The following is a 13,199-nucleotide window of genomic DNA, read 5'->3' as shown; positions in this document are numbered from 1 at the left end:
ATCACGCATGCGCATTGAGTTGTCGGATCCTTCATTTGAACCCATTCGAAGAGAACAGACAATACGTTTTAGAGTGAATCTTTTTTTTTTAAAGGCGGGTTACTACCTTGGCGTAGTTTATCATTCTTTAAGTGTTGGCGACTTTCAAAAGATTGGAAAGGAAAATAGGTAACTTTTCTTATATATATATATATATATATACAGAAGAAACACATTTCCTTTTATTAAAATATATATATAAAAATAAAAAGGCACATTTTTATGTTCGCAATCTTTATCGTTTTTCTGAACGGTTGGAATAGTGTATATGACTGATTTGGGGGGAAAGGAAAGCTTGTTTACATTTTTTGTACTTCTTAGAATAAATTTAGCTTCAAAGATGCGTTTTGCACAATGAAAACTTCATTCATTCCTCTTTGAAAATTTTCGTCTGAGAAAAGATAATAAAAATTACACAGAGGATTTCTATGTAGAAAATTTAGACATGAAATAAGTTAAAAGCGTTTAAACCAACTATTAAATGAATAATTAATCATATAATACTGGTTATTAACAATATTTTATGCCTGTTTATTTTTTTATGGAAATACTTGGCATTTTCAGGACACAAAAGTATTTCAAAGAACTTTGAAATATTAGTACAAACACATTAATAAATTACATTTAAATAAATAATGGGATGTAATTTAAAAAACAAAAATAATTTAATGAAAGAGATTTAGATTTAAAAATATGCACACACAAATGATTTATCAGATTTTATAAGGTTTTATTTCATAAATAACTTTGATTTTGAAATATGGCATTTGAACCTATAAACATGTGTGGATACTGAAAAAGTGATGAATATATAAGAATATTATAATGTTCAGTAAATTTTCTTACTGAATAATAAATTCTGACACTCCTATGCTATAAGACTAGGGTTTAAGTTTGCATAAAAATTCCTCTCTTAAATACAAGAATTTAAGTAATTTCTGTAGCCTTTTTGTCAATACATTAAAGATTTTTTAACTAATTACACGTCCTCGCTTGCAATTAGAACCATCATTAATTCCTATTTTATCTAATCATTTTCTGAACTTTATTATATATATAGATTGACCTCGTCTATGTAACTGATAATTATTACTTGCAAATTATCCTCATGCTAGTGAACTATTAACAACCCTTTCTATTGCTGAGTTAGGGTTACCAACCTTCGCTCTCGCTACCCGCTGCCTTACGGAAATCGGCGTAAAATGCTAGTACCTGGGCTGATTGTGCGCATGCGCGAACGTAGGTGGTGCGAATAGCCTCTTAGCTCTTGCACTGACGGTGCGATTGGCCACTGCGAGTCGTAGACGTCAGAACTTCAGATGGAATCTGTCGCCGAGCCGTCTCTAATATCAGTCCACTCCCATACCCAAATGATGTTGGACAATTGTCCAAGGGGGGCCGGGATGTTCCGGTTTGACTAGAAACTTTCACTATGCCGAAGTTCCGGTTTGATTAGAAACAAACTTTTCTCTGCCTCAGAATGGCAACAGTGAGAACTTGACTTTCGATTTGTTATGACGCAGCTAGAACGCTGCTCCTGAGATCTAACATTAGATTCGATTCTAGATTCTAGATTAGATTAATTTTAGTATTTTCATAAATCTCTTAAAACTAGATTGAGTATTTGATCATAGAATTATAGCTGAACCACCGCTTGCAGAAATTTAGATGTGGCATTTAGATACGTCGTTAGATAGTTAGATGCGTAGGCAGCGACATTCGTGATTCGAATAGTGTACATTAGTGCGTACATAAACAATAGCGTTAAATGTAAATGAGTAGTAGAAAGTATTTAAGTTGACATTCCACTAACTTCGAGAGAGAGAATTAGGTTTCTTGGATAGGGAGCGTTTGCCTTTTGGCTACGTCTTTCTAAGCTGTTACTACGCTCGGCCGTATTACGTGCCCTTGATAGCTTCGCTGGCTATTTTAATATTAGGTGCCAACTAGTTTAGAAATCGAAATTGTGTTAGCTTCTTCTAAATCTCTTTAGTTATTCATTAGTTAAGTTATTATTTCTTACATTTTTGAGTTTAAGCGCAAGTGGAGGCTTTGTTGTACGTTCTGAGAAAGGGACCATCTGTCAACTTTATTTTGATCAATACAGGGTAATTCTTGAGTTTATGTTTCTATTTTTGGACTTAAGCGATTATTCGCTTAGTAGTTCATTAGGTTCGTCAACATTTAGTTAATAGATAAAAGTGAGGATCCCTAAACATTGAATAACTCCTGTGCATATAATCTTTTAAAGAAAGATTTCACAAAACAATATTTTTGCATGAAATAGGTTGCAATTTTTTTTTTTTTTGTTTCATTATAAAACATGCATTTTCTTTTGAGCAATGAGAAACCAAAAATGTTGATTCAAGAAAAAATGGAGATGTCTGGCAGCTTTACTGATTCATTATTGGTTCTAACCCCAAATCCAGTTTAATCAAAGTAAGCTAAGTTCGGCTATGTGCCCCTAAAGAAGCATTTTTATAGAAGCTGACAGAGCTGTATAGAAATTCCTGTAGCATTTTGTAGAAAAACTTCTCGTAAGGGTTTTCAGCGAAGGCTTTCTGTGGTGAGTGAAACTCTACAGTATTATTGAAAATGACTGTGATGAAGAAGCGAACTGCAGATTTCCTGTCATGATCTTGCGGCTGCTTCTGTGGAGGCTTTTTGTGATATACATGCGATTTTCTTTATTGCTCACTTTATTACTTGCATTTTTTCAGTTATGGTTCTTGAAAGACTCTTCTCTTAGCAGCTTTATTTGCGCTACCAGTGGCCGTACGGTAAATTTGCTGAAGAGTGGTAATTTCATCCCGGTTAGTATCCTGGCAAATGGGCTGGCTGCATAAGAGTTCTTGTGTATTTTCTAATGTGTAACGTGCAGACAAGCCTGCTGGCTTTACAATGTCCTCCACTAAGGCATCTGTACCCTAGGCAGACGGCCCTCGAGTTGCTTAATCAATTAACCGAACTTAGCACCTCCTCCCCTCCTTATGCCCACACAATGCACTTTGGTTATTTGCATATGATTTTGCACTTTGGTATGTATGAATTCTTGCATGCCGCCCAGATGGCGTAGTGGTTAGGGGAGCCAACTACGATACCGAAAGGCCCGGGTTCGAATCCTGGAGAAGGCATGGTTGTAACTGTCTGTTCCTTCTTAGCAGGTAACGGTGTCCGCCTATTAGGTGCCTCCACAATAAAATGGCCACAACTTTTGTCCTTAGGAGTGGCCAATGCCGAAAAAAGGCAAAACAGTGCCTGCTGTTCAGGGAGAAAAATTATTTCTTGCATGCCCGGAAAGTATGTAAGTTTGGTAACTTTGTTTTCTTGGAATAAGATTACACTTTTTCAACTTATAGTAACAAAACTTTTTTTTTTGTTACATCCTTTTTTTTTTTCGCTGTTTCACTGATTTGGACGTTCGACCAGAAAGTCACGTTTTTCGTCGAGTGATGGCGGCCACCTGACTTTAACTTTCCTCTTTTTGTTTTACTGATGTTCTTCACGTGATACAGAGTAAAAGGAGGGACTGCTTTCTGAAAGTCAAATTCACTATATGTTCTTAGTAGTAGTTTTTCGCTGAATATTTAATCGCTAAATATATTTAATCGTAATCATCGCATTTCAACAAATGGCGGTTATCAGACGTTTGACTTTCGTTAAGAATTCGTGGAATAATTTCGTCTCATCGCAGTTTTCCACCTCAGCATTTAGGTGTGGTTTCACGGGTTTTAAAATTTCAGACAAATTACATTCACGGCAACAAGTTCAGGATTTCATATTTAGACTTGGACAAAGGGAAAGAACAATTCTTTTAGAAGAACTACTTAGATTTCGAATGCAAGCAAACGCAATTCAAGGTGTTTGTTTACGTCATAAATTATCAGAGTTTCTAATGTTGCTAGGAAAATGTTTCATTAATGCACAGATATAAAATCTGCTTTTCGTGTCTTGAAGGCGACTATTTAACTACCGAAATGTAGTTTTGTATGGCAATTTACAAGCAGCTTTCTTGTCATGGTACATTTACTTTAGACATTAAAATAAGCTTTTAAGGGTAAAATGACCCCTGTTAGTTATCTGCGAATGTATTTCCTACAATATAAAGGGGAAATGGTTAAAGGGAACTTTTATATAAAAACGATGCCGGGAAGGCTGAAGGGGGGATGGAATCAGAAGTAGTGAGAGAATTTTTAGACTGAAAGCTATGTCTGAAAATTTGAGATAAAAAAAAAAGAAGAAGAAGGAATGTTTATAAGAATTAAATTTATAAGCCGTAATCATTTTGAAGTGGAAACAATATTCCATTGATTTAATAATTATTAGTGCACTTTGAGAATTGGAAACTGATGGTCTTTGGTGTGCATATTATTTTAACGTTAAAAAAAATGTTTTGTTTTAGTTATCATTCAGCTGAAAAATACTTTATTGAAAATAAGTTCTTGTACCTGCTATGAAAAAAAAAAAAAAAAAAAAAAAAAAGGATGGGTTAAATATGCATAAAATATTGTTGCAGTCTTTACAGGACTTTGGGCAAAACATTTTTTATGAGAACACATTCATTAGTTGCTTCTTAAAGGCAGAAAAGAATTTGTAATAATATCTGATATTAGTATAATTATATCTTCTTATTTTATGTTAGTGGTGGGATTTATCAAAGTTATTATGACTAGAACTGGATTGTTACATTAGCTAAAAAGAATATGAACTTGATCAATTATAGTTACATGGGTATTGTTTTCTGTTTTGCAAATGATTATGGAGTGTTAACTTTTAACAGGTTTTTGAGAAAATGGTCTAGAAGAATCTTGTCGCAATAGTTTTAAGTTAGTGGTCTGTAAGTAGGTGTAAATAAAATAGATGTTATTTAACAGGGTAAACAGCAATTATTTTCAGATTTATGCATAAATTCAAAATATCAGTTAAAGCTTTTCAGGTATATGCAAAAGTAATTAGCATCATTAATGGGATATAACATACATATCAACATATTATTTTTAAGTCAAAGAGATTAGACATCAGTATCACTTTCATTGTTGGAATCGCAGCAGTGCTGGTAAAGACAAAAATCAAGGCAGTAAATTTTTGGGTAAAATCCGAGAATATGGTGCAGCCTCGGCACGATTTTGAAAATTATTGTTAACACCAAAAATGACCCAAAGAACGTCTTACTATACACTATATACATAGTACACGCTATGTATAACTATATATATTCTTTGAATGACCCGTTTACTACTTCATCGTATATGTTCTGTTTTTACTGCTCATCATAAAGTAGCCAAATCCCGTGTGCACCGGATACTAGGATTAAACCAATTTTTTTAATTAAAAGGCCAAGATTTTGTTAAATGTCGGAGAACGTAAGTATGGTATACCTAGGCAGAATTCTACTTTATTCAGAAGAAGGTTAATTTAAAAATAATATTTAATTATAGTCTAATGTGTTACAACCAACAAAAGGTTAATAAATGAGAAAAGTAATACAGGTGAAAAGTGGAATTAAAGATGTATAAAATATTTTTTTCTCATTTGGAATTATCTTTACTTCAGATTTTGTAAGACTTTTTTTTTTCAGATCATTTGGCAGATTTTCCTGTAACATGTTTTTTATTTGTAGTTTTTAATGTTTTCCATTTCTTTAAAAAATTAATAATCTATTTAACACTTAACTGTTTTAATTTCCACTTCTGTCATTTCCCCTTCCTGTTTCTACTTCATAATTTTTGTATTATTTCTTGGTTACATGACTATCTATTTTCTTCTTATTACTCTCTGTATTGCATCTCATCCCAAAGCTCAGCTATTCTACCCCCTAAAAAAAGATATAAACTTTTTTTATTAATAAAATAATGGTATTTTTTTATTTTTTATTTTTATTAAAGGTATATCACATAGGGGCGTAGCTAGAGTTTCCAGCGCCCGGGGACAGCTGAAGAATTTGTGCCCCTTTCTGTGTGCCAAGAATGGAAAACATTTCATTAAAACGTTTATTAAAAAGCATCAATTTGTTTGGCGCCCCTTGGATGCTGCGCCCGAGAACAGATGTCTCTCCTTTCCCCATCCTAGCTACGCCATTGATATCACACATTTCCTTTAATGGCCAATTTTAGTTTATTTCTTTCCTTGTGCCTTTTCCTGACTACTAGGTAAAAAAGAATGATCAAGAATAGCAACAAGAAAACATTTTGTAATTTCACAACAGAATTTTCCAAAAATCTAATGTGTGAGAGAGAGCAGGCCTGTGTTATTTTTTATTTATTTATTTTTGTGAATAAGCTTTCAACAGTTCTGTAGCATTTATCAGTTTTACTGTTAAGACAAGATAAAAAGGATTTGGCACATACCTCTTCATTGTAATTTTTTCAAACAACTGTTTTGTTGTAGCTTTAATTTACAAAACTCAACACTTAACTCCTGTTACCATAAGTAAATGAATGATCTGAGAAACCAGGTTTGTGTCTGGATATTCCAGCATAAAGGCTACATAGATATTTTGCTTTTGAATCGCATTTTAATTTCATGAGGTAGTAATTTGAACAAAGACTTTCTTTTTAAAGAATATGTCTTTCTTGAAGAACAGGGTAACTGCTTGTATTAATCACTTGACATATCCCTAGTCGGAGAAAAGATAAAAAATATTAGATGAAAAGCATAGTTGTGTGAGTGATGGTTGAATACATTTATTGCCAGGAAAGAAGCCTACCAAAACTAGTGCTTAAGACATATCCCAATCTTAAGGGGGGGGGGAAATCCTTATTAGAAAAGTATGAAAGAAAGATGACGGTTTTAATGGGCAGTGTCAATTTACATGTTATAACTGCTCATTAGCCATATTCTGCTTTTGCAATTAAGTTCAATTTCAGAATTTTTCCTTTCAGTTTTTACGTAAAAAATTGACCATCTTAACCAGTGATGTTAAATTAGCTTCTTCTGGTAAATATTGTATGTGTTCAAATGTTTATAATTTTTATTACTTCCAGATTTTTTAAGTTGAAAGTTGTAAGTTTTTTGTTCCTTCACCGAGGTAGATTTTTTGTTGCTATCTCGCTATTTCTGCTCAGGAGACTGGATTGCTTTCAGAAAACTATTAACGAATACTCCACATGATTAATAAAATTCTGCTGTAAGTATGGAAGCATTTGGTCTTTGATTTAAAAAATTTGGACAATATTGCATTGTGCTTTATAGGGCAGTCATGTTGATCCCTCTTCTTTTATTTTGAATTCCATCATGCTTTGAATAATATTTCATTATATATTGGAGCTCTTAAATACTGCAACTTTTTAATAGATTTTGCTTTCTAATTGCAAATCAAGAATTTATGCAACTGTCTCACTCTGTATGCTTTCTTGAAGCAGATAAAGTAGCAAAACATTGAAATGATATAAATTCCAAAAAAAACTTTAAGAATTCAAGAAGATTGTTTTTTAGATGTTGCTTATAGTTTAATGCAAAATGATTTCACACAGTTTCGGTTTCCTCTTCTTTATTGGCTCAACAGCCCAGTGTGGGCCCTGGCCTTCTCCATGCATTTCTGTTTTTAGCAATTGTTTTCCATTTTTTAACCTTAAGTATGTTTAGGTCATTTTCAACACAATCCATCCGTCTCACTGGAGGTCTTCCCTGAGATCTGGTTCCCATGGGTATTGCTATACAAATTTTCTTACAACATCATTTCTTTATGCATTCTGTCCAGATGACCAGCCCATTCAAGTCTCTGTTGTTTGAAGAATTTTACTATAGGTTGTCTACATATCATGTATAGCTCTAAATTAGGTCTTGTTCTCCACGATCCATTCACATGGACTCTACAAAGTATGCATCACAATATCCTCTCAAAAATCCCCAAACCTTCCTCATCACATAAAGTCAGCAACCAAGCTTCCGATGTATCAAGAACAGATTTTATAAACTCCACAAGTAATTTATTTCTTATCTTGCGAAAGCTGGATTTTAAATAGCTCTTCGGGCCATGAAAACATCTATTTACAGGAGAGATTCTTTTAAGTATTTCAGAAATTTTTTCATTTTTACAATTCATCTCCACTCCCAGACAGAGGCGTAGCTAGGGTTTTCAGAACTAGAGATCTTGCGCCCCTTTCTATGTGCCAAGAATGAAAACAATTTCATTCTAAAATTTCATAGCATCAATTCGGCACCCCTGCATGCTGCGCCCAGAGACACATGCCCCCCTTGCCCCTCTCTAGCTATGCCACTGCTCCCAGATAAGTAAAACTGTAGACTATTTCGAATCTATAGAGAACTAATTTCTAAATGACTAAGTGGTAAGTCAGATTTTAAACAAGGCATATATTTAGTTTTATTTTCACTAACAGAAATAGTTTCAGTTTAATGCTTGGATTTTTTTTTTTTTTTTTGTTATTTTTGGAAATTAAAAATATCTAGTCGTTTTTATGAAACACTTGCATCTGACATGCACCTATACCTTTAGTGTGCTTTCTCAAATGTTTTTGCAATATTTTGTTTACAAAAGCTGTATGAATAATAAAAGTAATTATGTAATTGATATCTCTTCTTCTTTTGTTTTTGTGGTTTTTCCACTTGTAGCGCGAATATGATTCAGTTTCTCTTAAAATGTCCTCCATGAAAGCACCCCTTCCATTAGATAGTAGACCTTGCCTGCTTTGCCATAATCCGAATATGCCAATCTAATTTTTTTCCCGTGGCTGCTTTGGGAAGGATGGCCTTGTTAGTTAAATACGTCACGAGCACTTAAAATTTTTTTCCATGTTGTATAGTAGCTTTTCAGCAATTATTTTAAATTTTATTTACTGTTTTATGAGTTTTTGCTGGGAAATAATGCATCTCTTTCTAATTGTGAAAAGTAAAATGTTCAGTCTTATAAATAAATATAGTAGAGAGCCGTTAATCTTCTTTTTCACATTGGTTAATATCAAAATACAAGAGTAAGCAAAAAGTAACATTTATAATGTAGTTTATTCATTTCTAATGATGTTTATAATGTTGTGTGTTCTTTTTGTTTTGAGTGTTAATTTAATTCATATAACTGAATTTATTCTCCAGATTAAACTGCTTGAAATTACAGATAAATTGTTGATACTATTTTCGTGTTAATATTAATCTCTGTTATTCCTCTTTCCTGTATTTTTTTAATTGACATTAGTTTAATTATGATTTTTGAGTTAAATGTAGACACCATCCCTTTATTAGCCTGATTAATTAGTTCACTGCTTTTTGTCTTTAAATATGTTATTGGATACTTTTCTTTCATAAGGATTTTATTGACTAGTGCTTGTTTATCATAATGACAAAACTGGAGAACAGGAATATCTTTTGCTCATTTTTCCTGTCCCTTTCCCTATCTAATTTGATTTGTCATTTGCTGTTTTCATTCCTTCTTTTAAATTTATTAAAAAATAATGCATATATTTTCTATATTATTTACTCTCAAATTTAAAAGTGTGAATGGTCAAATATGTCGCTAGCTAAGCCTGCATATCACTAATAAGGTTCAGAGTTGGAAAATACTGCATCAATGAACACGGCTGGTCATTAAAATTGCAGCATCAGGAAGGAATGATCTGACGAACGTCAAAATCACAGCAAAGGAAGAAGAAGTTGGGATATGGAAATGATTAGTATGTGTGCATTTACACGACGCAGGAGGGAGAAACGACATCTGAAGCACTGCATAAAAGAAAAGTTGTGTAGTGGATTTCTCATTCGGAAAGTGCTTTGTAAGATTGGAGTTTGCTCAGAATACCGTGTCTCGAATAATCGTGTATTGAATATCATGTCTCGAATAATAATCATTTGCCTCAAATAAGAAGAGAACATGCTTACCAGCAAGTTTTAAAATTCGATAGAGGCAGTATCGTTACCTATTGAAAGTGTAGATTATCATTCCATGATATTGCTGGTCGCACTGTCATGTGAATGTAGAATAAATGGATTGTTGAGGGTCATACCGAATGGCATGCAGGATCTCAGCGCTGTCCCATGACTAAAGCCAGAGAGAATAGATATATTGTGAGGTCATGCGGGTGACCATTACTTCGGCTTCCATTGACAATACAGCATAGAGAGAAGTGGCAACTCTGTTGTGCCAAGTGACAATGCTGGGTACAGGAGTGGCACAATGTCACCTTTTCAAACAAGTCCTGGTTCTATGTACAGTATTCGGATGGCTGACATCTTACATCCAGTGGTTGTGCTCTATCTTTGAGGTCCCAAACACCATGTTCCAACAAGATAATGCAAGACCACATGTTGCACTTCGTGTTCTGACCTTCCTCGAAGTGCAGGATATTCAATTGCTGCCCTGGCCTGCAGTCTCCAGAACTGTCACCCATTGAAAACATCTGGTCATGAGTTGCTGAGAGTTTGGCCCGCCATATCTTTCCAGCTAATACAGTTGATGAAGTGTGGCATAGATTTGAAGAAGTGTGGAATGAGTTGCCCATTTCTGTCATCCAAGCCCAGTTTGACTCCATGCCTAATGGGGTAAGGGCCGTTGTAGCTGCCAGGGGTTACAGCTGTTTCTACTAATTTTGCACCCCTGTAAACCTCCAAAATGCTTGCAAATTTAATCACTTTGTCTTCGTGCCATACTGTATTCATGCTGTAAATATCTTTTTTGTATTTCCTTCATGGTGTTGCAATTTTAATGGCCATCAGTGTATCTGTATCAGAAATCAATTTTGCCATTAATAATTGTTTTAAAATCATATTTAATTTTTTTTTAATTTTCAGCACATGTACTTCTTTATTAACAGAATGTGTGGTATCAAACTCATTAAATATTTACAAGGTACTTTCTGATTATTTTCATCCTCAGTTTCAACTGCTGGGACAATTGCCTAATTTTTGGCATATTTTCAAGTATGTGCACAACATCCATACATCTGCATTATTTATATTTAACAGTCATTTCACTTAACAGTATAAATATAAAAAATATAAAAATGTAAATATTGACTGTATAGAAATACAATAGGATAGAAAGAATGTTTTAGTCTATGCAAGACACATACTCTTTCATTTAACGGCATTTTATATCAAGCAGTAAAGATAAACCTCGACTTTGTACATTGAGGAAGGCAGACTTAAAAAAAAAATAGGCAGTTGGACCCGATGAATACAATCTATAATTAAATACTGGTCTTCATATTCAGTTTTTAGCACCACAGTTTCTTTTATCTTCCACTAACTAATCTGTGACAGTTCAGCTGAAGTACTATATCCTGCCTCCACCTGTAAGCTTTCTATAGTATTCCTGCTATTGTTTTAGTTTTTTAAGGTGAAATTGTTTTTAGTTCTAGTCATATTGGTCTCATGCCTTTAATATTATAGATTTCATATGGTTTTTGATATGAGTTGATTTTTTGGGGGGGGATGACAAAGAGAAGACTAAGGCAACAGAATATTCTCTGGTGTAAATTTAAGGAAATTTTGTCTTCACCTTTATATAATATCACCTTATGAAAGATTCCAAAGGGAAGCTACTTTTACATAGTAAAAGAAACCCACAAATATGCTGCTCATCAAAACTAAAGATTAATTAGAAAAATGTGCTAATTAAAATATTCAGTTAATCCAGTTGATCCCCAATTTTATTCAAATCAAATCTAATCAAAAACCTTCGAGTCACTTTTCAAGAATTCTGTTAAATTGCAAGCTTGCCTTACTTCGGTCCGTGATAAGGGATACACGTCAACAATTGTCCAAAATTGAACATGAACTCTATAAGCTTCATCTGGAACTCGCTAAATCATATCCAAAATTCACTGCCCTTGAACAAAAGTCTTGGTCTAGAATGGAGAATGCAGTTAACCGTCATAAAAACACCCTTGCAGTTAAATTCGAAAAACTTCTTTTACAGTCTTCCAGTTCAAGTAGTTCAAAAAATCTTCCCATTGTAAACATCAAGCCAATAGTTAATATTTCTAATGTTAGTCTTTCAGAAGAACAAGAGAGAATTCTAAAATATAATTTTAACTTCTCACAAACCTGTAAACCCTCAATTCCAAAGATTTTGGCTCCTATCGAAAAAGCTTTCAAGTTCAGTAAAGTTTCAGATTCACAGAAAGAAATGATTAGGCATCTTATCGCTCATAATGTGAAATTCAATAATAAACCTTTGAAACCAAATCTAACTGCGAGAGAAAGAGCTACAATGCGCGAAATTCATTCTAACCCAGATATTATCATTTCAAAGGCCGACAAAGGTGGCCAGATAGTCGTCATGTATAAGAACACTTACATCGATGGTGTCACTAAATTCTTAAACGAAGGACCATATAATCCGATCCCTAAAGATCCTTCACCTTCGGACTTGTCCAAAATAAAAACTGCGATCAAATCTTCGCATATCATTTCAAGCAACTTAAAACATTCGCTTATCCCATCTGTTGCGAATTGTGCCAGATTATATGCTCTTCCCAAAATTCATAAAAGTGGTATTCCTTTCCGCCCTATTGTATCAAATTTAGGTACTGCCTCGTATCCATTAGCTAAATATTTAGTTTCTAGATCTTCAACTCTATTAGACAATAACATTTACACCATAAAAAATTTAATAGAGTTTGTTAAAAAGGTCAAAAACATTTCTTCTAGTAATTTACACATGGTTTCTTTTGATGTAGAATCATTATTCACCGATGTCCCAGTGGAGGGTGCATTAAGATGTCTAGAAACCAGACTTCGCGAATTTCATTTCTCTTGCATCGAAATTGATGAGCTAATTTCTCTCACTCAACTCTGTTTGAAACAAACACATTTTGTTTTCCAAAATAAATATTACAAGCAAACTGAGGGATTAGCCATGGGAAGCCCCCTCAGTCCCATCCTGGCTGATATCTACATGCATTATTATGAATCAAAATTGTTTGAAACTTTAAAATTCCCGGCATGGTTCCGCTACGTAGACGATACTTTTACCCTGTTTGAAGGTAATAAAGATGATTTAAATAAAGTTCTTTCAACAATGAATTCTATTGATCCTGCTATTCAGTTCACTTTTGAACTTGAGATTTGCAATTCTCTTCCGTTTCTCGACATTCTGGTCACAAGTAACACATCCAACTTCAGTACTACAGTTTACCGTAAACCTTCATCGGTTTGCCTTCCGCCACACTTTAAATCATGTCATCCGACTAAACAAAAGTTAGCTTCAT

General features: G+C 33.8%; 1 protein-coding gene across 1 annotated transcript in view; it reads left to right on the top strand.

Moving 5' to 3' along the window:
* Window positions 1–3,484: 3,484 nt before the first annotated feature.
* The window catches only part of LOC118201382 (transmembrane protein 65), a 58,969-nt gene continuing 49,254 nt past the window's right edge, over window positions 3,485–13,199 (top strand). The window contains exon 1 of the mRNA XM_035373476.2: window positions 3,485–3,899. Coding sequence (XP_035229367.1) covers window positions 3,671–3,899 — 229 coding nt within the window. The 5' untranslated portion in view covers window positions 3,485–3,670. The remainder of the gene's footprint in view (window positions 3,900–13,199) is intronic.

Source organism: Stegodyphus dumicola, chromosome X2, assembly GCF_044657685.1.
Source record: "Stegodyphus dumicola isolate Sdum_Otavi_A_Nest chromosome X2, ASM4465768v1".
Taxonomy (NCBI): Eukaryota; Metazoa; Arthropoda; class Arachnida; order Araneae; family Eresidae; genus Stegodyphus; species Stegodyphus dumicola.
The sequence above is the reverse complement of the archived record's forward strand: the minus strand, read 5'-3'. Positions and strand labels throughout refer to the sequence as shown.